This window comes from Hoplias malabaricus, chromosome 3 (genome assembly GCF_029633855.1).
Source record: "Hoplias malabaricus isolate fHopMal1 chromosome 3, fHopMal1.hap1, whole genome shotgun sequence".
In the NCBI taxonomy this organism is placed as follows: domain Eukaryota; kingdom Metazoa; phylum Chordata; class Actinopteri; order Characiformes; family Erythrinidae; genus Hoplias; species Hoplias malabaricus.
In genome coordinates, this window is record NC_089802.1 from 50,819,645 (window position 1) to 50,845,161 (window position 25,517).

The window sequence follows — 25,517 nt, forward strand, 5'->3', positions numbered from 1 at the left end:
GTATTGCTATAGGATATCTTACATCTTATCCTGTGTATGATTATAATTACATGGCCTATGCTTGTAGCCTCTTACAAGCTTAAATGAAACAGGAGTGAAATAACGATTATTGAGGCTTGTGTATGATCTGTGTATGAATGAATAACTCCCAGATTCTGTCAAAAGAGCAGAGAAAGGCATTTGAGGCTAACATGCTAACGGTTTTCTATTAATTCATATAATGAAAACACTAATATGGCTACCAGATGATAACAGTTTTTTCTTCTAATTATGCAACACAGTGGAAATCTTTACCTCCTGATGCAAAGAGATGGTGGGCTTTTGTGCTTCTGAGTGTTCTGAAACCCTCTGCAGGTCAAGGAGGGGAGCTGTGTAGGAGGTAAATATATCTGTCTTTCCCATCTGTTTACATTAGTGCTACACTACGAAACAAGACTGTCAGTAGTCAATATGGCACCCACGCAATCAATCAATCAATAAATAAATAAATAAAAAAATATGTCTCATAAGGCTCCAGAGTGGTCTAAGCCATGGTCATAACACAAAGAAACATCAACCTAGCGTTGCCCCAGCCTTTCCAGATCAGAAGTCTTAGAGATCACAATTGGCCTAGCTCTTCAGGGAGGTAGGATTGCTCCCTCTCCTTATTACTGTTCATGGTGCTAACTAATACAGCCATCTGTCAGCTAATTTGACAGACATGGCAGTTTTGTTAGAAGACAAACAAACCCTTGTTTCACCACTTCGCCTTTTGTAATTGCAATCTTGTTATTGAGATACAATATTTTGTTATGGCAGCATCAGTGTGTTAGTAATTGCTATTCTCCATTCAGCCAAGATATCTTTCAAGACTGTTAAAATTCACATCTTCATAACACTGCTCACAAGTATAGGTTTGAAGTTTCCAAAAGAAATCCTTATGAGGCTCTTCCTAAACTGCTGCCTCCCTGGCAACCTGCGCTCAGTGGAAATGATCACTCCATCAAAAGACGCTAATTTCTTTCCATCTGGACAGGGTGAAAGTGGGCCATATTCACTCCACATGTGGCTGGTAACAAATAGCTCGAGCTAACCACTGGCTAAACGCACAGGTTTCATTTGATAACTCCAGAGAAGGGAAGTTCATAAGCCAAAAACTGATCATTCCAGCTCAGAGGAAATGAGTTATGGAAAAAACTGGCAAGAATTAAATACAGCATAGCAGTGCGTCAGTGTGAAAGAGAGCATTCAAATGTTTAGAACAACACAGCAGGCTCACTAGAGACTTCAGTGCACTTTAGTAATGATTTAATAGCATGGATGTTATAAACCGAGAATAATTAGTGTAACTGATGCCTGAATCCACTGATCTCAACAACAAAGTAATGGGAACTAACACAAATGGGAGTCTTTCTTAGAGGAATTATGCATGTTGCAAATGAAATAAAAAAATTATATTATTCTAATCCTAACATATTTTCAATAGCATCATTGTCTGGATAAAACCTTGTATCTATAAATACTTATTTTACGGAATGAACCCTTCCTAACAGTTAAGGCAAGTTACATAGCAGTAATTACTTTCAAGTCATATTAAAGAATTTCTATTCGTAAATTTTTGACACAATGTAGAAAGCAGCTGCAGTCATAAAAGTCTGCTAAAAAAGAGAAAAACTACAGTATAGTACATATATTAATGTATATGAAAACAATTTTTCTGTTACATTAATATGTTTGTATATAAAACTGAGTTTAAGAGGGATGATCACTTACTCACAAATCTTCATTTTGGTCCTCAGTTGAAAACATCAGAAACGGAGCTACAAAACAAAACCAAAAACTCTATTTAACATTTTATATGAAGTGTAAAGAAATTTACTCATGATGGAGAGGATAAGATTGCCATTAGGTAAAATAGTTGTACTCGGAACTGATGCCAGTTGATCACCTAGGTAGGGGGCATTCAATTATCTGGTTTAGGTCAAATATCTGGTTTTTGTCAGGCCATTTTCTGTTTAGCTCTTTGTGTTTTAAATGTTCTTTGCCAGTTCTTTAAATGGCAATCCATGCCAACATAGATGAGGTATTTGCCAAAGCATTCTGAGCCAAAGCCTAAGACAAAGCATGCTTTTGAAGCTGCTGAAGAAGATCAAAATGAGTCACAGATGGGCCATAGACGTAATCATTTATGTTTAACAAGGACACACTGTCTTTGATGCAATTTGTAGCAATGAATAGCAAACTAAATCTGAGCATGTATGTGAGTGAGTTACAAGCCAGTTTCATCCTTCATAAACCTCAATGTTCAATTAGAAACACATTTTCACATGATTCCTCACCCACTATGCAATAAATTTATAAGCCACAACGAACAACAAGACCAATTGCCGTTTCAATGTATGTATCAGTTTAGGCAAGCAGTGTTTTCTGTCCAAACCATTCTATATATTCTGGACTATTTTAGTTTTTATTATTATAAAGGAATTAAAATTAGCAAAAGGGAATTAAAGCCCTTTACAACAAAATTTGACAACACATATGGACATTCAAAAATCCTCTGTAAGACCACAGAGAGGGGAAAGAAAGAGAAAGAGAGAAAGAGACAGAGACATTAGCCATGTCACAGCAACTTGAGTGACTTTCCACTGAAGGAATGCAAACACAATTACATTTACGTTTTCATTGAATACTGTCATTCTGACCTATTTAGTCTATTAAACACAATGAAGAAAAATGATAATTCCAAAATTCAGTAAATGGAAGCTGTAGTACTGTGTGTCTTTCACTGATAAGCAAAGAATTCAAGGTCATAATCCATAAAACAACCCTTAAAAATAGGTTTTAATAACTGTGCAAAAGCTCATGGAATAAGGGATTTATTACAGAATAATTTTGCAGATTTAAAAAAAGGTATTTGTGAAATGATGCAGGGTTGTGAGGTGGCGACAGGAATTTTCAACAGTAAACAAAAAACAGTAGCAACAGTGGAGGAGCTTCAGGATCTGACTTTTCCATTTGGCTTCTAGGGACACAGACTGCAGTTCTGGGTGAGTTTTTTCTTTCTTTAATGAAAATACATGACAACTCTGTTTGATAAACAAATGTTCTGTACCATTTCAAGCTTTGCTCAAAAGTTCAGGCTCAACTAGACTGTAAATTCAGCACAGGCACATTTTCTTTGGCAAAAAAAATAACAAAAAAAAAAGTACAATCATGAGTTTGTAATTGAACATTATTTGTGCACAATAGAATACAGCAGTTATTTTTTATTTTTTTATTTTTTTTTGCCCCCTATGTTATTTCCATACTTTCTGGGTCTAAGTTGGATTTAATTAACTATTTCAACCGCACCCAGTGGTACACAATATATTCAAAACCCCACACATATTTTATATACAGAGAGTAGATTCTCAGAATTAAGAGGTCATTAAAGTGTTGAAATTCAAATTTTTCTGTGCATTGGTTTGATATTGTAAGGCTGACAACCTCAAAAATATAGCCTATGAAAAATCATTATTCATAATTTCACTGATAAACCTATCCATAAATCAGAAAATGCACTTACAATTAAAGTAAAAATTGTATTTATTTCATTACTTCTTCTGTTGATAATTAAATCCTCACAAATTGAGGTATGCATGAAACAAATGGTAAACAAATACAGGAAAAAAAAAAACAAAAACAACAAAAATATACTAGAGAAAGAGTACAAGCGTACAAGAGAAAGCTTGGAAAGAGAATGTGTGTGTTAGTATGTACATAATAATGCAATTTAAGAAAGAGCAAGCCCTTTGGTTTAAATATAATATTGAACCACAGTTTACAAAGCTCAGAGTAATATATGCTCACAATTCCCCACATTTTAGATGAACAACATACAGAAGATTAAGATCAGATCATAAGGTCAATTAATCAGATCTGACCACCCCGTTTTGTGTATGTGTGATTATGGGGTTGAGTCTGCTGCTGTTCAGCAAGAAAAGATGGGTTTAGCACACACACAAAAAAAAAAAGTAAATCTTTTTCCAAGAAGAGCAAAACCTCTTGTCCAGGTTAAGACTGTTTGGATGAAGAAATAAAGGGGGAGTTCAGATTGATTAAAAGTGAGAGGCAAGAGAAAAGGGACAAAATTAAGTACAGCAGGCCTAACACTGCTCCCTTAGGCTGCTTTTAAACTTGATTTGTTTGGTAAAATGCATTCCAGAGCTTTTTCTTTTTTTTTTTTGAGACAATCTTTTTCAGTCGGTTTCACATTGCAATGGCCATAACACACCAAATAATAGATTTCAGCTTTGTAAGTGAAATTTTAGCTATATCATGTCCAGCTACAGGAAACATCAAATGTTTGGACACACCCACTCAGGGAGGGTTTCCTCTGTTTTGGGCTGTTTTCTACATACATTTTTCTGTGTTTTTTTTTATTATATTCTACATTATAAATGAAAATGGACAAAATTAAAACTATGAAGAAACACATATGGAATTATGTATTAAACAAAAACAGGTAAACCAACCAGAATATGTTTTATACTTTAGATTCTTCAAAGTATCCACCTTTTGCTTCATGACAGCTTTGCTCACTCTCTGCGTTCTCTCAGTCAGCTTCATGAGGTCGTCACCTGGAATGGTTTTCAGTGAACAGCTGTTAATTTGTAGAACTGCTTGTCTCCTTAATGTGTTTGAGACCATAACTTGGGTTGTACAGAGGTCATCCACCAATGACTAATGAGATGGTGTTTACAAACTTTTGACTGGTACTGTATATCACAATTAGGGGAATAAGAATAATGTTAACTTCTTTATGAGCAGTTTATTTTTATTATGTGCCTTGAATGAAATCAGAATGTCCAATCAGAATGTCAGGCCAAACAATAATCCAAAATACCACTTTTGTTTTAAACCATGCACCAATAAGCCATAACACTGAAACCTACACACATCATTGACCCTTGGGCTTCCATGATCCTGTTACTGGTTCATTGGATGTCTTTCCTCGGAGAACCTCTCATTGTTACTAATCACTTCATACTGGGAACACCCCATAAAACTTGTTCTTTGGAAGTACCCTTAACCAGTGGTCTAGCCATCAGAGTTTGGCCCTGGTAAAAGTAACACAGATCCTTACACTTTCTCATTTTTCTCTTCAGGAACATGCTGTTTACTTGCTGCTTAATATATTCCACCCCTTGACAAGTGCCACGGTTATAATCAATATTCATCCACATTGTAAGAAAATCAATATATTTCATGTTACTTGTCAGTGTTCAGTAATATGTGTATGTGGATAAATAAGCTGTGTGATGATTTCTTTTTTAATAACCTCTATGGAATGTATGCGTCATTTTATAGGCCCTCAAAAATTGTATATTCATGTCAAGAACCATGTAGGATTCTTCATATCCAAGACCTTCTGTTCGGAGCAAGAGACTAAGGAAGCCAAAAAAATAAAACCGTAAACGTAGTGTCCTGAGGATTTACAGCCCATAAATATTTACTGTTCCTAATTACAAAAGCAGACCACAATTCAAACACAAATTTCTGGGGGTCAAACATGGAAGGTCAGCAGAAGATGTTCAGAAGACATTGATGAATATTTACGAAAAAACATTTAAATATCTAACTTTTAGAATAACACATTTTTGTAGAGTATGGCAGCAGCATCTGCACAGACAAAGTCAGCATCTGAACAGACGAAGTCACATGGTTTGTCCAAGGTTTAAATATTTACTCAGTTAGGCAAAAGACAACAGGAAATCTTACAGCCAGCCAAATATCTCCTGTAAAAGTATTAAATTTGGGGGATTAGAAATTCAGTCATAATCCCACATACGACAGCTTTGCACCAGTGCTCACATCTGTCCTCCTGTAATGAACAGGATTATTGCTGCCACTTCAATACCATATCTGGAATGAACACTTCAAAAGTAATTGTGCTTTATGTCCTGATCAAAAGCACTTGAATATAATTTTAATGGCCATAACTAAAACTGAATAAGGCCTTTGAGATGACTACATTGTTTCACCTTTAAACCGTTTTACATTATTTCCCATAAGAAGCTTTCATTTTATAGCTAAAAAAAAAATCCATCCAACTTAACTAATATATCAGAATGTTTGTAACAGAGACTTAAGTTATATTTTCCTAGAAATTGTGCTACAAGGTTTATTTCAAGTGAAATCCACCACTAAGAATTTCTCACGTATATGGAACTTTTCTCTATAAGGACCATGCATAAAAAATTCTGATTAAATAAAATGGATTAAGAGTAAAAGTAAATCCATATAAATTATGTCCTGTAACTAAAATTTTATCAAAGACTGCAGTTGTTTTCAAGATTTTTCTGGTTAGTATTCCTCTTTTAATGGGAAAACACAAAGAATAAGCATAAGCTATAACAGTTAATTTGGACCTAGAACAGAAGAGTCTTGTCTAGCGATCAGTGTAATTGGACATGCCCCACTAATCCTCTTTAAATCCAATGTGATTAGACTCAATGCCCAATGACAGAACTTAAGGGCACAGCAAAGAAGTAAATCACAAACTCCAGGTTGTATCCTCATGTTTGGGTTATTAAGAAAATATTAATGATTAAATATTTGCAGAGAATTACCCCTGAGGATAACAACAGCACTGACCTTAATAAACACAACACAAGAGGATCATTCCAAATATTCAATATTTTGCTTCAGATGTTACTAATTAGACTAAACTAATTGCATAAAACAAGAAAGAAGGCTAATTTAAACAGAGACCAAGGGGTAGACACCAGGTTTGCAAGACCTTTTTGTTAAATAAAAGTTACAGTGGCAATGAGAAATTAGGGTAATAGGTTGTGATGACCCTAGGGCCTATTCATATCTGTAGCATGGTTCCCTTGGTCTAGACCAATTTGAAACATTGTTGGATTTTAATGCTTGTTAGCTAAGTTTTGACACTACGTTTATGACAAGTTAGCTAGGTTTATGACAATATTACACTGTACCTCTACTAACAACCAATTCACAAACTGCTCTTTTTTCTCCCCAAGTTACTTCTGGTAGCTTGGTTTGAGTACTGTTTGGTTCTGGTAACCATGGCCACCTGATAGCAAATCAGGGTTTACTTGACACACAACTCAGCAGATCTGTATGAGGTTGAGAATCTGGGGTCTGCAAGCCTTCTTGTGCTATGCTTACCCACAATTCCCTTCTCTGTGTTGTGACAGACAGGGATTTATTTGAAAACCTTGCATAGGTATAAACCAGCCTTGACTGGGCAAATGTTATACATTTGGTGATCTTTCTGATCCATGCTGTGCTTTAGCCTTAACTGAGCTCATCAGTTTGACATCTTGTTTTATCTTAGGCTTGTCATGTTTTTATAAATTAATGGTTCTCAGAACTGTCCTGAGGGTCTTTCAAATGCTTTATACCCAACTGCTGGGAGTTGGGATCTAACAAAATAAAAACAAAGAGGATCATCTAGGGAGCCCTGAGGTCCAGCTGAACTGCTGTTGTAAACCAATAAGCACTGAGAAGTAGTGGGTTACTGGGGTATTCCCACAACTTGCAGAGGAGCATAATCCCTGTTCTGTATGTGGCAATCATGAAAACTTGGCACATAAATACAAAATATTATGGTATATTAAATATAAACACAGAAAAAACATTTTTAAAATGCAATTTATGGTGGTCAATTGAACTTATCTTGAGACACAGAGACCTTGATTAGATTTGCGTCATTGCATATTCTGCAGGGCATTCAGACCAACATGAAGTTCTCAGAGTCATCACAGCAGAAAGAACAGAAACTGCTGGGTGAAAACAAAAGGAATATTTTGTCATGGTCTTCTGAGATAAAAATGACCTATAGTGTTAACTGAAGAAAGTTGCTCACATTGGTCTGAAAACTCAAACGGTATGAAACACTTAAACAAGGATAGATTTCTGTGAAGAATTTCAATGGGCTTTTAAACCTTGTTAAACATTAGTATCAAAGAGGTTCATGGCTTTTATATTTATAAAGGTAGAAGAACCAAGTACTATAATTTATTTCAGGAATGTTTTATCTCCGAAATGTTCTGCAATAAAAAGCTGTAATTTGACAGATTACACTGTTAGCACACATTGCTGAGTCTCCTGATTCCTATTCAATGAATAACAATAAAATCTTCTGACCAAAATTTATGTTTGAAGTACATTAAGCAAGAGGTTTCCCCAAAACAACATCTTTGAATTGCACCTTATATCTGTTGTAACACTTTTTACATTTCATATTTTATGTATCATAATTGAGGGTAGCATTAATATTATGAATAAATCATTTTCTTTTTTCTGTAGTGCCATCTGATTTCTGTAGGGAAATCAAAATGTGTTTTGAACACATTTTTTAAATGTATGTTAAGGCCGGACACATTACTAGACAGCAGGGTAACTACCAAGAGTAAATAAAATAAAAAGGCTTTACCCCATCTATCTTGGCTCAGGCGATCCATTCATTTATATATAGTGCACTGGCAATGTATAAAAAGAATCCATAAAACAAATTAAGTGTCCTCACGCCTCACAGCACAAGGCTGCTAACAAAATCAAATGGATGTTTTGAAATTCCTCCATTTCTATGATAATGAAGAAAAAGGTACAGCTTAAATTGAAAACTGATTCCACCTTAATTCGTTTCATTAAAGTACAACAGCAGCATCTTGGTTTTGGCAGGGTATATGAGGCTAGATTAACTCAGTGCACTCAGCAGAACTTTTTTTTAACGTTAAATCATGGTTTAAACTTTATTTTGCTTTCAAACTAAATCACTGTCCCCTGTCTGAAATATTTGGCAGACTGGTTAAGATTTATAAATGGTTATAAACAGCATCACAATTCTGACTTTCTATGTTTACAATTATCAAGGTGACTGACAGGACACAAACACCCACTTAAATCAGCTAAAATAGATCCAGTGGTATAAAAACAGAAAATGACACTGATAACCTATAGAAGAGACACCAATATACCTCCCTGTCTCAGGGCTGTCACTGATAAGCTGAAAAAGTTTTGCAAGAATCAAGCAGAAAAAAAAATCCAGACTCTATATATTCAATGATTGTCAATCCACTGACCCCCAATATAGAAACAGCTGAAAATCTAGACATCTGTGTGCATGCACCCATGCTGAAATGATTGGGATATTCGTCTAAATGTTTTTCATTTCATTGAATTGCATTTTTAAAGCTGGATATTTTCTTAGATGTCTAGTGCAGACAATCCAAATGCAAACAAACTAATCAGTGCTATATATAATTACAGCAAATAATTTAAAATAAAATGAACTCTTGGGCTGAGAGTCAGACTTGAAAATGTTTTGTTGCCTTGCAATATTGCAAAATTTTCCATATCGCAGCTGTCCACTTAAAACCATGCATCTCCCAAAATAGTAAGTTTACAGAAGGAAAAAACCTTAAGTTTCACTTGTGAATGTAAAAAAGATATCACCCCAAGTATTTTGGAAGATTTCTAGCGGTCAATTCATCATGAAAGTTTCACATGATTTGAAGAATAATAGAACTCCTCCTCTCAGCCCTATATATACCCCACATCAGACAAACTTGCTTCATTTACAAACCAGATTCCAAAAAAGTTTGAACACTAAACAAATTGTGAATTAAAACCAAATGCAATGATGTGGAGGTGCAAACATCTAATATTATATATAGAATAGAACACAAATCACAGATCAAAAGTTTAAACTGAGAGAATCTACGATTTTAAGGGAAAAATATGTTGTTTCTAAATTTCATGGCGTCAACAAATCCCAAAAAAGTTGGGACAAGGCCATTTTTTACCACTGTGTGGCATCCCCCCTTCTTCTTACAACATTCAACAGACGTCTGGGGACAGAGGAGACCAGTTTCTCAAGTTTAGAAATAGGAATGCTCTCCCATTCATGTCTAATACAGGCCTCTAACTGTTCAATCGTCTTGGGCCTTCTTTGTCACACCTTCCTCTTTATGATGCGCCAAATGTTCTCTATAGGTGAAAGATCTGGACTGCAGGCTGCCATTTCAGTACCCGGATCCTTCTCCTACGTAGCCATGATGTTGTGGTTGCTGCAGAATGTGGTCTGGCATTATCTTGTTGAAAAATGCAGGGTCTTCCCTATGTTGTTCTAGAACCTGAACATAGTTCTCTGGTGCCTTTCCAGACATGCAAGCTGCCCATGCCACAAGCACTCATGCAACCCCATACCATCAGTGATGCAGGCTTCTGAACGGAGCGTTGATAACAACTCGGGTTATCCTTGTCCTCTCTGGTCCTGATGACATGGCGTCCCAGTGTTCCATAAAGAAATTCAAATCGTGACTCATCTGACCACAGAACAGTCTTCCATTTTGCCACACTCCATTTTAAAAGACCCCTGGCCCAGTGCAAACGTCTGAGCTTGTGGAGCTTGCTTAGAAATGGCTTCCTTTTTGCACTGTAGAGTTTCAGCTGGCAACGGCGGATGGCACGGTGGATTGTGTTCACTGACAATGCTGTCTGGAAGTAATCCTGAGCCCATTCTGTTATTTCATCCAGCATCCAGTAGAGTTTTACAGCCTTGACCCTTACGCACAGCAATTGTTCCAGATTCTCTGAATCTTTTGATGATGTTTTGCACGGTTGATGATGATAACCTAAAAGTCTTTGCTATTTTATGCTGGGTAACACCATTCTGGTATTGCTGCACTATCTTTCTATGGAACAATGGTAGAATTGGTGATCCCCTTACCATCTTGGCTTCAGAGAGACACTGACACTCTGAGAAGCTCTTTTTATACCCAATCATGTTGTCAATTGATCTAATTAGTGTTAATTGGTCTTCCAGCTGTTCGTTATATGCTCAATTTCCTTTTTCAAGCCACTTATTGCTACTTGTCCCAACTTTTTGGGGATTTGTTGACACTGAAATTTTGAATCAACATATTTTTCCTTTAAAATGTTACATTTACTCAGATTAAACTTTTGATCTGTCATCTATGTTCTATTACGAATAAAAAAATTGACATTTGCCATCTCCACCTCATTGCATTCAGCTTTTATTCACAATTTGTTTAGTGTCCCAACTTTTTTGGAATCCGGTTTGTAGTTCAGGAGACGGATCTCGACTCAAGTGCTTCACTACATCAGCTTGCTCCTCCGCGCTCGGTCATTTCTGTTGATCCCCATATTTAGAACCATGTTTGGCCATTATCAAGCCCACCGAGCCTCCTGTTTTAAACTTGCTCCCGCCTCCACCCTTTTCTCGTATTCATTTATCCAACAGGGGGGGTCAGGCTTCATACGCATTCATAAACCACCCTGAACTCCTCCCCAAAGACCTCTGAGTTCACCTCCCCATTTCAGCCTCTATAGGCGTGGTCCGTACTAGCAAATGGAGATATATGTTTATAACTGAACTGCAATGATATCATTATTGTTACACTTCTTTCTTCAATGTGTCATCCCTTGTATCGCCTTCAGTACATCTTGTAATACATCTAAAATGGACTCAACAATCATCAACATTATCAGCCCATTATCCAATGCTCCTTCCCCTGCTGCCGCATCCCCACCTCCAGACTTCATTAGTTCTTCATTTCAGGTTGCTTCATATTAAAAGACTCATTAGAAATTATATATAAAGCTCTCACTTTTAATTTGAGTTCCTAAGTTGTTTCTCCTTCATAATTTGTAATTGCTGTCCAGTGCTACTGACACACTGAGTTGTTTTTAGAGCATTGTCTAGCCTATAAGGTTCTTTTAACTGTGTACAACTTCCCAATATTCTGTTATGTGTTTATCGAACAAAATGACTCAGTACATCTACCCATACGCTTGTATCGTATTGTCCTGAATGGAACATTCTGGCAGAACTGGTGTTAGATTTCGAGGTCACGTGTATGAGATCAAAACCTGCTTTTTTTTTCTATTTAAAAAAAAAAAAAAAGGAATGCTGACTGCATGGATAATATCACCTTTCCATCTTTAAGCATGCATCTGGAATGTGGATGCTGCATTATGAAAGTTCATTCATTCATTGATTCATTATCTGTAACCCTTATCCAGTTCAGGGTCATAGTGGGTCCAGAGCCTACCTGGAATCACTGGGCACAAGGCGGGAACACTCCCTGGAGGGAGCACCGGTCCTTCACAGGGCGACACACACTCACACATTCACCCACACCTATGGACACTTTTAAGTTGCCAATCCACCTACCAACATGTTTGTTTTGGACTGTGGGAGGAAACCTGAGCACCCAGTAGAAACCCATGTGGACACAGGGAGGACAAACTCCTCTGAAACAATGTAAATAATACTTAGCCAGCCACTGTCCTAACAATTCCAAAATCACCCTTTTGAAACTGAGGTAATCACTATAGAAAAACAATAGCAAATGTATATATTAATGCTACTTTAGGGCATATAATCCTGTTAAATATCAATATACAAAACCACTGCAAATACACTTCCTCTTTAGAATGCCTAAGTGTATTAAACGATTAAAGAACATTAAGTAAGAAATTCAGGCTGTACCACAGTCCTAAAAATACTGCGACACAGAATGCGACACAGTAACTGACGTCCCTCAATATGTGAACATTGTGTAACATTGTGAATGGAGCACAATGCTTAATTTGTACATTCAAACCTATGATTTTCATGTTACATAACACACTAAGGGATAAACATATTGAATACGCCTATACAGCCTTGATACCTGAACAACAATACGCAAATCTAGTCACTGCAAACCTATAATCATCTGCAAATAAGAGAATAAATCCTAAGAATAAATCCAGCTGGAACGTCATTTATTATGTATTTAGTGCAATGTGTCATTTTATCTAAGAACAAAGCAAGCGGGACACCTACACTACAAATCCATGGTCCTCTTCAAATAACAGATAATATTCTCAAATGTTAAAGGGCTGACCAGAGGGTCCCATCTGGTTAAGCATTTATTATTACGCAATCTGTATTTATGTTCAAGGCCAGTGGTTGTTCTCCTGCTGTTTACATGTTGTAATGTACGCACTCACTTATGAATTTGAATGCAGTAATATAACTAAATAGAAGAAAAATAAACCCTTTAAAAACGTGTCTCACATGCTGAGCTCTAATATCAACAAGGAAATAAATTAAGCTATAAGAGAAATGAGCAAAGAGACATGGAAATTTTGAACATTATAACTCATTTGCTCTTTGACTGTCTCAGTTCAAGGTAATTGCAGCATTTTAATACAGCTGCGGAAGATATTTAACAGTACTGGTATCGTGATACTGAGGTATTCCTCTGGGCAAAGCTGATAATTAATAACTGTCTTCACAGTCCAATCCCTCTGCACAGACCACCATATTAAATTTATTGCATTTCAGAGTATAAATACAACAGACACACACCACCATATTTCAACCTTTACTGCGTGTGGCTCAGTTTCAAAATGACTGCCAGGAAGTTTTAGATGTGTACTTTTGCTTAACGAGTCATGTTCTGTATTAAACTACTGAACTACTGAGCTGGGTTTCACTCCTTTGAGCTTTAAGATAATGGCAATATAGACATGACAGAGCAAGTGCCAAAGGGTGAGTGTGCTATGAAAACAAACAGATCTAATTAATGCTAAAAATTTATACTAAACAAATGTATTTAAATTCAATATATCATTTTCTGATGGTGACATTTTTCTAATTATATTAGACATGTTACTAATTATACACACACACACACACATTAAATTAACTTTGTAATTATGTGACCTAAAAAAATATATCACACTCTATAGGACACAACGCAATGCAACATATAATCTCAGGTTTCATGATTTAATTAAAACCATTTTCCTATGCAATGAATATACAAATGTGACTGGAGATATTATTTAACTACTATGAACAAATGGGTTTTAGGTTTGTGTGATAGCTCCACATACTTTCAGATGCCTTGCACAGAGTTGTCTTCTCACAGTGGAACAATAGAAAAAAACACCAGTGGGGGAAAAAAAAGAGCTTTATCTATCAAATGGGAACCTATGGACTCTACAAAATCTTGTGCAATTGAGTCCCATTTAATCTACAGGGTAGATTCCCATTTTATTAAGGTGTATCCATATAAAAGGCCCACCCTGTAGATCTTGTCAACATTATTCCTTTGAAATGGCTTTTTCTTTATGTAATTTAATTATTTTATAGGTATATTGCTTAGAAACAACTCTTGAAAAATGACCTCATTGCTATTCTGGAAAATTCACGAATCATGCGTGATCTCTTATTTTTACAAAGTACTGAATTTTATTACTGATTATAATTTTTCCAAACTGAAAAAGGTTTATGCATTCATTTTAAAGACCATTGTCAATAAACTATGTCCATAATATAAAAATCTAGGTAAAAGAGCTACTGGATTAGCACAATTGGACCTGTATGTAATTGCGTACATTTAACATACAGAACCTCAGCATTACGCAGACCCAGGACGGTAATGGAGGCAGAACCTATCAATATTGCTGTAAATATAGCAGGATGGTTCCTCTGCTGAGAGAGAGCCTGTCTAAATGAGGGAGTGAGAGAGAGAGTCACAGCTGAAGAGACAGACAGTACCCCTCTTTCCACCCATTTCAGGGAAGCCTCTTATCAGTGTGACGACTGAGAGAGCACGGAGTGTTGGGAATGTAATTAATCAGATTGCTCCAACACCTGAACAAGTTCTACCCACGCGATTCAAGCACCAGGGCATACAGCAAAGGAAAATGAGAGAAATGTGGGGCAATGTACTACACCTAAAGCAAAAAACAAACCAGTAATGAAAATACTAGAATGTTCACACACAAATTTCAATCCCAGAAATAAGCTTCAGTGTGGTATAGCGTTTCTAAATGATACAATATACCATGTGTTGCACATAGAACAAAATGCTGTCTCTTTCATTGTTATGACTTTGTTTACTTCAGTTTCCAAACATAAACGCACAAAATAAAAATACTACTACATGCACATAATTGTTTCTCTTAGCGTTTCATCACTATCCTAACACTTACATAGTAGCTGAAGGACAAATTTTGAACTCTTGCAGGTTTGACAATCACATTAACACAGGATTTTGGTGGTGACCAGGGAAATTTCTGAGCTTCAGAATATTCAACTGAATTAAAATATTTAATAAGGTCAACCTTCTCTCAGCCATCATGAGGTCCATAATTATATGGGACATATTAATAAAAGAACAGTGAACCTAAACATATATCCAATATTCTGCACGGATTTTCTATGATCAAGAAATAAATCATCAAATATCATTTTAAAATATGTGTCTAATCTAAACATATTATATTGTTAGCAATAAAAAAAATTTAAGCACCAGAGATTTAAAAAGCTATTTATCTGAGCAGTAAGTGATTTAATATAAATTTATACAAGCACCATGCTTACTGAGAAGGCATTAGTTTAAATATATAAATATCTTAGGTGCCTAAGACTTCGGCACATACAGTAAATTCCTTCATATTTCTCTATTTCTTAATAAAACTAACAAATGACAGAAAAATACAGAGCACATTGTTTTTTCCTCAAACCGCACTGTGGAATGTGTTCAACCACTGAAAACTAATTTCAATGGCGCTAAAGGCATTGTCAATCTGAAAAATAATTTAGTTTTCTACTACCAATAAGTGATGAACCAAAGCACTTCCTTCAACAAAATAATGGCGCTGACTATATAACATAGGGGGGAAAAGTGAAACTCTCTGGATTCAGTTGCAAAGAAAGGGTCCCTTTATTACACTAGGAACTACACAAAAACTTCATCTAGATACATAAGGAACATGTTTCAAGATGAGTTAAAAAAAATTAAATACGTTTATTTTACATCTTAAGTTAATACACTGAGTGTTTAAAAATAGAGCGTCAACTCCCTCAGTTTTTCTGAGTTTGCCACAAGTCAACAGACATAATGAAGACTGAGGGCATGATGAAGGAAGCCGTATGCTATTAGATCTCAGCCACCAGCTCCCTCAATAATGAAGAATTGATAAAGGCCATTTTCAGCTTAAAAGTGAATTCATCATCAACCCAGCCTGTTTACACGCTATTTTGTATTTTCAAGGCAAGATGTAATTAACAACACAGTTTTAGCTAGAGTAATTAGCTTGCTGAAATACAAATTTAAAAAGTAAAATTATATAGAAAGGTTTCCCCATTTTGAAATCCCCACGCCCAAGCTGGAAAAAAATGATAAACTCTTTCTTGTGTTACTGCAGTTTAGCTTGTTACCACATACCATATTCAAACAGCCCAAGATGCCAAAAACAATATATGACCAAGCAGAAACAATAAGGTATTCTAGTCTACATTTCATATAAAAATCCTTCTTAATAACCTGAAAATGCCCCTTGATGCCCTAGCCACATTTGATGAATTACATCACTGGGAAATACACTACAGTGCTCACCTGCTCACTGACACTTCACTCAGAGTGGGACTTGGTGACCTTGATGTAATCTCTATAACTGATGTTTTCTCGTGATTAGCCACTTCCAGTGCTGGAGAAACCAGTGTTTGAGTTGTGCTCTGGACTGTTGCATGATCACCTGCATCCAAAAAAGGAACAATTTAGTAAAAATAAATTTTTTTTAACATTTCTACAAATTGACAACTTGTACACATACAGTACTATTCTGACTTCAAAGCAAAATCGCGTAAGGCACAGACAATGACAGAATATAAAATGAATCGTTCCTTAGATCAGGAATATAATATAGTCTGCATTGTACAGAGTGTGAAAAGGTCAAACTGCAACCAATGCTCAGTGACACTTGATGTAGTGGTGGTGTGTTAGGGTAATTACCAGCTAAACTGCTAGTACTTCACCGAATTTTTGGGAGGGAGATAAATATATTTTTATTTAATATATAAAAATATATTTTATTTTATGCATGGAACAACTGGTAAGGAGGCAACCATGTTTTTGTTGATCTTTCTTTTTTGTTATTTTTTTAAATAATATTTTAAATTTGCTGAGTAAACGTTTTAGAGAGAGATTTAGAATCAAGCAGAGCAAAGCACCGACATTCTTTAAAGGAGAAAAATTCATGCTCCTGCAGTGAAGCTCAAACAATAAAAAACCTTTTTCAACAATTTTAAGACATTAAAGAATGGAATAAGTGAGATAGTAGTGGAAACGTGCCAGAGGCTGCACAAGAGCAGCAGGTGTGGAGGAAGGGGTATAATGAGAGTTTTAAGATTGAATACATATTTCAGCAAGGACGGCACGGTGGCGCAGCAGGTAGTGTCGCAGTCACACAGCTCCAGGGACCTGGAGGTTGTGGGTTCCAGTCCCGCTCCGGGTGACTGTCTGTGAGGAGCTTGGTGTGTTCTCCCCGTGGGTTTCCTCCGGGTGCTCCGGTTTCCTCCCACAGTCCAAAAACACACGTTGGTAGGTGGATTGGCGACTCAAAAGTGTCCGTAGGTGTGTGTGAGTGTGCACATGTTGCCCTGTGAAGGACTGGCGCCCCCTCCAAGGTGTGTTCCCGCCTTGCGCCCGATGATTCCAGGTAGGCTCTGGACCCACCGCAACCCTGAACTGGATAAGGGTTACAGATAATGAATGAACATATTTCAGCATAAATACAGGATAATCTACCTTTTGATTCCAGCAGTAGTGATGTTGTGTTTTATTGCTAAATAAAACCACTAATGCTACTCTAAGCTTTGTACAAAGAGTGAATTACAAGAGGATTTTGTAACCAAATTTGGTAAATGATTGATTTGTGTTTTCAAAAAATTAATGCGTTAAAATTTCCATTAAGGATTTAACCCTGGCAGCACTATAACAACATAACTCAAAATTCAACAAAACCTTCTAAATTCATAATGGTAATAAGAAATGATTAAATTAAAATTCTAATTACATTTTAAAACAAAAACTTCCCTCTCAATGTTAAAAACATTTTTTTTCAAGTTTTAAGTTCTTTCTAACACAATCTCTGTGTGCTAATGTTCTTTTTCTGTTAAATAAATGAGGTTAAGTGTTGCTTAGGAAAAAGATTTGCCACAATTGAACATTTCATGTCTATAGTTTGTGTCTTGATCTACTTACTGATTCAGTACCTGTGTGAAGAAACTGGGAGAAATAATAAACTCCCACTCACAGGTGGTTCTTAATTACACCTAACATCTGCTACTGCCTTTCTCGGATGGTCTGCTCCCTTTTCACAGTCACAGAGCTTCCTTACCGAATCACACAAGCAGAACTGTACAATATAACACCAACTGATATTATTTAACAGTAAATCCAAAAGCCTACAAGAACCCCACCACACAATATCCTCCCAAAACCATGAGCCCACTTTTCACATCTAATATGAAATATTAGTTTAGAGTCAAAAGAATCATTTCTAATTTTGAGATATTTAACTAAAATATGCAAAGCTTTGTAAAAATAATTTAAAGATGATGCATATAAATAGCATAATAATAAATGAACACAATTATTAGATGCCATAAATCACCTACATTTAAGTAGTTGCTATAAAAATTGTACTCAAATTAAGCAAATGATATTCTTTTAAAAATCAGCTGAGGAGTGGTTAAACAATATTTCCTAAAAAAGGAAAACTAAAATATTTAATCAAACTGATAAAATGACATGACAGCATATTTTTTTCCAATTAATTTCAATCAATCTTAAAGGGTCATTTAGAGTGAATGTTCATATGATGTGTACATCTCAGAATATACATAGATAATTTGGTTTTTTTTTATGTTTATATTTGTTAAAAAACCATGACACTGAAATGAATTAAGTGAAAAAGATGATTTTTTAAACCTTTAACACATTCCTACACTAAACATTTTCACTGAAAGCACTCCAATCACCTGAAGTCACTCTATATCTCCTAATATTTTGGCTCCAAGATCTTCTGGTGATTTAACATGAACTGCCCTGTGCCTTGGCTCAATGAGAATTTTTCCCAAAATCTATTGCAGCCAATAAATAACCATTCCAAGCAGACACACAAACACAGCTGTCATAAGCTCCAGGCCCCATTTCTGCAGAGGAAATTGCTTACTGAGTTGAGCCCACCTGGTAAAGACCCTTTGCAGGTCTAGAGTGAAGCCCTATCTCTGATGAAGATAATAGAGCTGTTTTTACCTCCTGAACAAGAGGCCTCCAGTGACTTCTCCTCTTCCTTCTTAAACTGTGTCCTTCTAGTAGTCTCCAAACGACCTCTGACCTGAGCGATGAGACGGGAAAATTCACTGCTGTGCTGTTTGCCTGGGAGATGAAGAAACAGATGGGCAAATAAATGCCACATTCGAGGAATACAAATTGAGTGAAAACATTATAATTAGATCAAGAATTAAACATTGTTCAATTATATCCTGAACAGAAACACGAGGCAGTGCAAAAAAACCCTATACATAAGTTAAAAATAACTGAGCAAAAACACTTCAATCATGATTGTATTTCAAGCTGGGGAAATAAGGGCCACATTTGTGTAATACAAATGTTTAAAGTCAAGGTAATAGGACTTTGAAATTTGAAAAGATTGCCATCAGCTTCACTAGAAACAGACAGAATAAACTAAAAAAAATATTAAATCCAAGCATTGTTTGTAAATACACTGATACTTTATGCTGTATACGCCATGTTAATCCCATTTTATCTTTGGGTTCATGCTCCTACACCAAGAACTTGTGGGTTTATTTGCAGAAACATTGTGCCAAATCATGACCACAAAACAGATGCCAAAGCATGTACACAGTAAATATATAACATTAGAATAAATACACATAATTAAAATGCATAAACAAAAAAGTAATTAATAATATACTGGTTTGGAGTAAAGAGAAGGAACATGAGTTTGGTTGTGGCTTTATTGGTGCACTCCAGACATATCATGGATGTGTTAAAATTAATAAATTAATTAATAATGAGTTCCGATAGAACATTACAACAAACACTCATACACAACTGAAATTGCAGCTAATGAATGAAGGTCTTTATACATGCCTTCATTCAATATCTAAATAAGAAGTCCAAACCATGGCTGAGAATTTTGGCTTTGTAACGGCAGTGTTTAAAATGTCATAAACCTAAAGGACCAGTCATGTTAATTTGCAGAGTGGGGCCTTTGAGCTGCAGGCGAGATCTCTGTTCTCTGTAAAAGATGAAGGTGTAGAGCTGCATCAAAGCCTTTTTTTAGGCAACAGGTGCATTTTTTTTTAAAAGTCAGTTACTAAATATGTAATTTTGATGAACAGAGTTGAATTTATTGGGTTTTATCTGATGACTCCAAGGGGATTTTAAAACTGAATTGAGTAGGATTACTGGAACAAAACACACTAATATGGTGGATTTGTCTGCTGCACCTGAGTCACCTGTAAAGTCTGATGTGTGGGTTCGATTTGGTGGCAGTTTTGTACAACTTTACCTCTTAAAATCACCAACACACAACTCAAAAGGATATATATATAGGAGTGACCTAAGATGCAAAATCAATGCAATGAATGAAGATATAATGGGGAAAAGTAGACATTTCATGATCAGCATCAGGATGCAAGTCTTTCTCTGAGTTTATTTTTTACTTTACAAAATTCTTACACATAATCATCATATTCATCTGCTAAGGCAAGGGTTCTGAGTCACACACAACATAACAAAATGTTCTCACACACATCTAGTGTAATCTCCACAGAAAAGCACAATCAAACAACGTCCAGTAGCAACTGCACAAAAAGTCTACCGTAATTATGGCCAGAGCAAATTATATATATATGAGAGAGAGAGAGAGAGAGAGAGAGAGAGAGAGAGAATTCATAATGTAAGGTTAAATGTTAAATATCACCAAGTGTTACAAGCTAAGTCTCCTTACTTATTTTGTAACATTTGCATTCACTCTGCTGTTCGCTGAAGTCAAAACTTATCAGTGCAATGTGTTGGAAAAACCATTTGTGTTGTTATTAGTAGCAGAGGTAAGTTGGTCTGAAAAAATAAATTTTCATTCATTCATTCATTCACTATCTGTAACCGCTTATCCAGTTCAGGGTCGCTGTGGGTCCGGAGCCTACCCGGAATCATTGTGCGCAAGGCAGGAATACACCCTGGAGGGGGCGCCAGTCTTTCACAGGGCATAAATTAATTTTAAACATCCTACTTTTCCTCAAACACTCAAACAATTCAGTGAAAACCAAACCAAATACACTGAGTAGTGCATGGCTCTCCCTGAGATTTTTATATGTGTTGAATCAAAGTACAGACAAACTAGGACTAGATGTATAAACCATCAATATACTGACATTAACTGAAATACAAGCTGGAATAATTTGCAGCCTATGCATGTGCATCTGGCTCTGAATATAATTAACTGAGATTGCCATTTCAGTGGCTATTTGTAAAGTTTGTATATCTGATCATATATAATAGAATAACAGGTCCCAGCATTCTTAGTTCTGCTTATGAAAGCAGGCTACCCGTGTTACAATGACCACTCTTCTACCCCTAAAAGCCACAAATGTTTGTATCTCATGTAGAACAGAATTCCTACAATAGCATGTCATCACAGGTTTATTCTGCCTCAAAAATGTAAATAATGGATAATGTCATGTGTCAGGTCAATCAAAAGTGCTTTAATATACAGGAAGATCATCTGACTGGCCGAAAAAAGAGGAGAGTCACAGGAAAATCACGCAACCTGCTAAAACCCATCAGGCCCCTTCAGCTGATCTTGCACCCTTCGAGCTTCAAGTACAGCTTGACTTGACATGCCATCCCTAAAGACACATGGAGGACTAGTGTCAAGACTCTTCTCAGTCCTGGTGCCCAGATGGTGTAACTTCCACTGGCTGTCTGAACAGCAGACTCTCTACGGTCTTCAAACGCAGACTGAAGACGCATCTCTTTGTGGCCCACTTAAGTGAGCACTAATCTAAGTGCTCACCGTAACAAACTGTTTTTGCACTTATATTGCACTTTAGTCTTTTCTTTCTAGGTATGAGCGCTGACTAGTTTTTCTTTCTAGGTTTGAAGCACTGACTAGATGCTGTGTATTGCACTTACATATTGTTCTTTCTAGGTATTAACACAGGCCCTTGTTCTGGCAGCATCTGAGCTCAGAGGGAGTTTGGACTCTAACCTATTGGTACTAGCTAGGATACCTATTCTGTCTAAACACTAAGCACCTTTTGAGAGTTGCTCTGGATAAGACAAATACTGTAAATGTAATGCACACAGATGAAATGTCACATTTGGATCCAGCTGTAGAGTACTTCACACTACATCTGTGCATTCAGGAAATTTTCGTTCTCTAGAATATAAACTGCCACATTCGCCAAAAATGGGCTTCAGGAAATGGCAGACAATTATGCATTGATTAAACCCATATAATTTAACACCAACAAATTAAAAAGACAAATGTTAATTGCATCACAGATCAAAAAGGGCATATATTGCCTCCTCAGTATACGTATTTTCTAGCACATGACATCATTCAAATACTTGCTTAATGGACCCATTTGCTTAACGTTTATAAGAAATCAAGTAAAATAATAATACCAAGTGTGAAAATGGCTGACAGTTGGTGCCTGGCCTCTGCTCTGAAAAAGATGCGGTTTTAGACTGACTGGAAAATATCAGCATGTATTCCATGTCAGCAAAATCACAGACTAAAGCTTCAGAGAGTCTTGGAAATATTCAGCATCAGCCAGTTTATTAGATTTTTGCAGAATGTGTTTATGGTAAATAAGTAAAAATACATAAACAACAAAATAGTAAATGTCAGTCATGTCATTCAGAGTGTAATGTTCTGTCCCACCAAGTGCACATCAAAGTCATTTCTCTGCTGGCCTGTTTCTGCTTACTCGCTTCTGTTGTGGGTCTGCACAGTGTATCCTTTTGTACTGCAATATTGGTCTTTGCAATATCAATATCACAGATCACTCACAGATGAGCTGAATAATGCTAATAAAACAAAAGCACATGTCAAGGTCAGGAATGCATTAGGTGGTAGGTCAGCTGACATAGTCAAGGTGTTTTGTATGCAATAAATGAGCAGGAACTGTACTTAAAGACAAATTCATTATAGCCAGACATTTAGGCTTTAAATGGCAAAGCCCAAGACTCATCAATGTGTAAGTACAAAGAAACACAGTAATTTCATAAAGGTTACCGAAAGCATGTGTCATTTCCCATTGCTGTTTACAGGGCTGCAGTCTTTGAGTTTCAAAACTAGCCTTGAACTGAAGGAACAATGTGGCCTGGTCCAATGAGTCTAATTTCTATTTCCAAAACATGGCAGGCTGGGTCCCTTTGTGCAACGTTAGAAAAGCAGAAGAACAACGTGAAGACCACAAGCTGGTAATAGGACTGTGATATGGGCAATATTCTCTTGGAAAAATCCTGTATCATGTAGATGTCAATTTCACACATCACCTAACTAAACAGTTTATTGGGCAGGTGTTCTTAATTTTTGGGAACAGAGATCTTTCAGCATCTTGTTCAATCACACACATTCCTCTCAAGATCACGCTTACTGTTTTTTTTCATTTAAGACATCCACGATTCAACAAATAAATAATACAAATCAACAACTTTCCCTCCCTCACTCTTTCGCATTCAGCAGCCTAAATGACGCACAAATTTCTCAGAACTAAAACAGATTCTGGTGTGTCACATCAATCACACTGTCCTTGGTTCTTACAGTGCTTTAAAATAGTGCAAACATAATGTTTAAAATGTTTAAAATAATGTTTAAAGCATGTTTAAAATTGCAGTATGTTATTTTTGTTATTTATTTAGCAGTAAAGCCATTTGTGCATCGCCTTGATAAAAACGTATAGAGGTGCTATATAAAGGTAATAAACAAAACAATCACGCATTTGTGCATATGTCTATTGACAGTCATTGAAACACTTAGACGAGACTGAACATTCCCCACTGACGGCTATTGGGTTTAATCTTCAGTGGTCCAAGCACAAACAGTGACGGTTCTTATGTAATGCATTCTTCAAACATAAAAAACACGTGCAAGAAAAGGGAAAGCAGTTTTCCTCGTGTGCGCTTGTTCCTTTCTTCTTCCATCCATGTCGAAAAAACACAGCTGCTCCAGTGGTAGGTCAAGGAAGGTTTGATTTTCTATATGTAGCATGCATGTTTCAGCCAAGAATTCAATTTCAGACAGAGCTAAAGGTGATTAAACCCATATCCTGCCCAAGGCTGAAGACACTCAAGTAATCCTGCATGCTGAATGAATGTTCTTTCACTGGAAAAAATAAAGGATCACTGGAAAAAAATAAAGGTTTATAAATATTCTTGACAGATGTCGAGTTTATTTTTCTGTGAAGCACTGGATCCAATATCCTACTGGGCTCCCTGCCTCCTTCAAATTTGTTTATGTAAAGAATAGTATGGTTTACTGCAACTCCAAACATGCAATACAATACAACTAACAGAGGCGATATGTGGACTTGGAGGCTCACCATTTTGTTTGCCCAATAAGGAACTATGACTGACCAATGACCTTAGCAGTATGTGCGAGCGTGTTCCTGCCTGTCTCATTCACTATCTCCCTCTGCCATTTCCATATTCATCAGCTGTTCAAGCAGGCTAGTGACTCATCAAGGCATTCACCGATTAATCAAGAGGTTATCTCAACATGGCTACTATTTATAGAGACCCCTATGTGCTGTGCATCAATATTTCAACATCCTCTTTCTAGTGTAAATGTCTGAACTGAGCTATTTTCATTTGGCCTTTCATCTTCCTCCTGCCAGGTCGATTATACATGGCAAATATCAACCACATTCTGCCCCCTGTGAAAAGCTAACAGAAAACGAACTCAAATGACTTCACTTCATTTATGCCTCAGAAAGAAGCTGGAAGGGCAAGCTGCTCCAAAGAGACAAGCCTCTGGCTTAGAGAACTAAATCGAAAAGCTGTAGTTTATCCACATAGCACTGGGGGACATGGGGCTTGGTGTGGGCCTTATTAAGGGTCTGACTGTAAAAGACACACAAATATCTTATTCGATATAAAGCCACAGTGCCACAGCAAACAGTGCACTTGGAAATCATGGTTAATCAGCATAGTGACTGGCATTAAAAAATGAATAGAAGTAGTGAAGTCATATTCATTTCACTACGCTTCACAAAATTAATTTTCCATCTGTAAATAACAAAGCAAAATATTTGCCAGAAGATTACACAGAAGCCAAGTACATTTTCAGCATTTAGTGCTGCCCCCTTGTCTTTGTATCAGCTTTCACGAGGTGAAGAAGATAAAATTCAATTTTTCAAACAAATCTCCAAGGGTATATTTCCACACTTCCAAAATCCAGTCTTAAAGCTTGCGTTTTCTGCTTTTCACAACACAAGTAATCCAGGTAATCTCAACTACAAATTTAGATTCAACTCAGTCAATACCACCTTGGGCTGCACCTGAGATTCTCTGCTTCAAAACACTAGTGGAAGTTGTCGCCATATTTTCTGCACTTCATTTTCTTTAGTAACATTTTCTTGCCACTTACCCTTCTTTTCAAAGCCACAGTTCAGT

The 25,517-nt window shown here is 36.4% G+C and overlaps 1 protein-coding gene across 7 annotated transcripts in view; it reads right to left on the minus strand.

Annotated features, from left to right (window-relative positions):
- rad18 (RAD18 E3 ubiquitin protein ligase) overlaps positions 1–25,517 on the minus strand; it is a 54,683-nt gene that overhangs the window by 8,070 nt on the left and 21,096 nt on the right. For 2 of the 7 annotated variants that reach the window (XM_066665332.1, XM_066665328.1), the window contains 3 exons: positions 19,122–19,244; positions 16,419–16,557; positions 1,753–1,799 (listed from right to left, as the gene is read on the minus strand). In XM_066665332.1, the coding sequence (XP_066521429.1) occupies positions 1,775–1,799; positions 16,419–16,557; positions 19,122–19,244 (287 nt within the window). In that variant the 3' untranslated portion in view covers positions 1,753–1,774. Of the gene's footprint in view, positions 1–1,411; positions 1,638–1,752; positions 1,800–16,418; positions 16,558–16,577; positions 17,550–19,121; positions 19,245–22,792; positions 22,929–25,517 lie in introns of those variants that run through there. The other 5 variants (XM_066665331.1, XM_066665329.1, XM_066665327.1 and 2 more) reach the window with 5 other exon arrangements.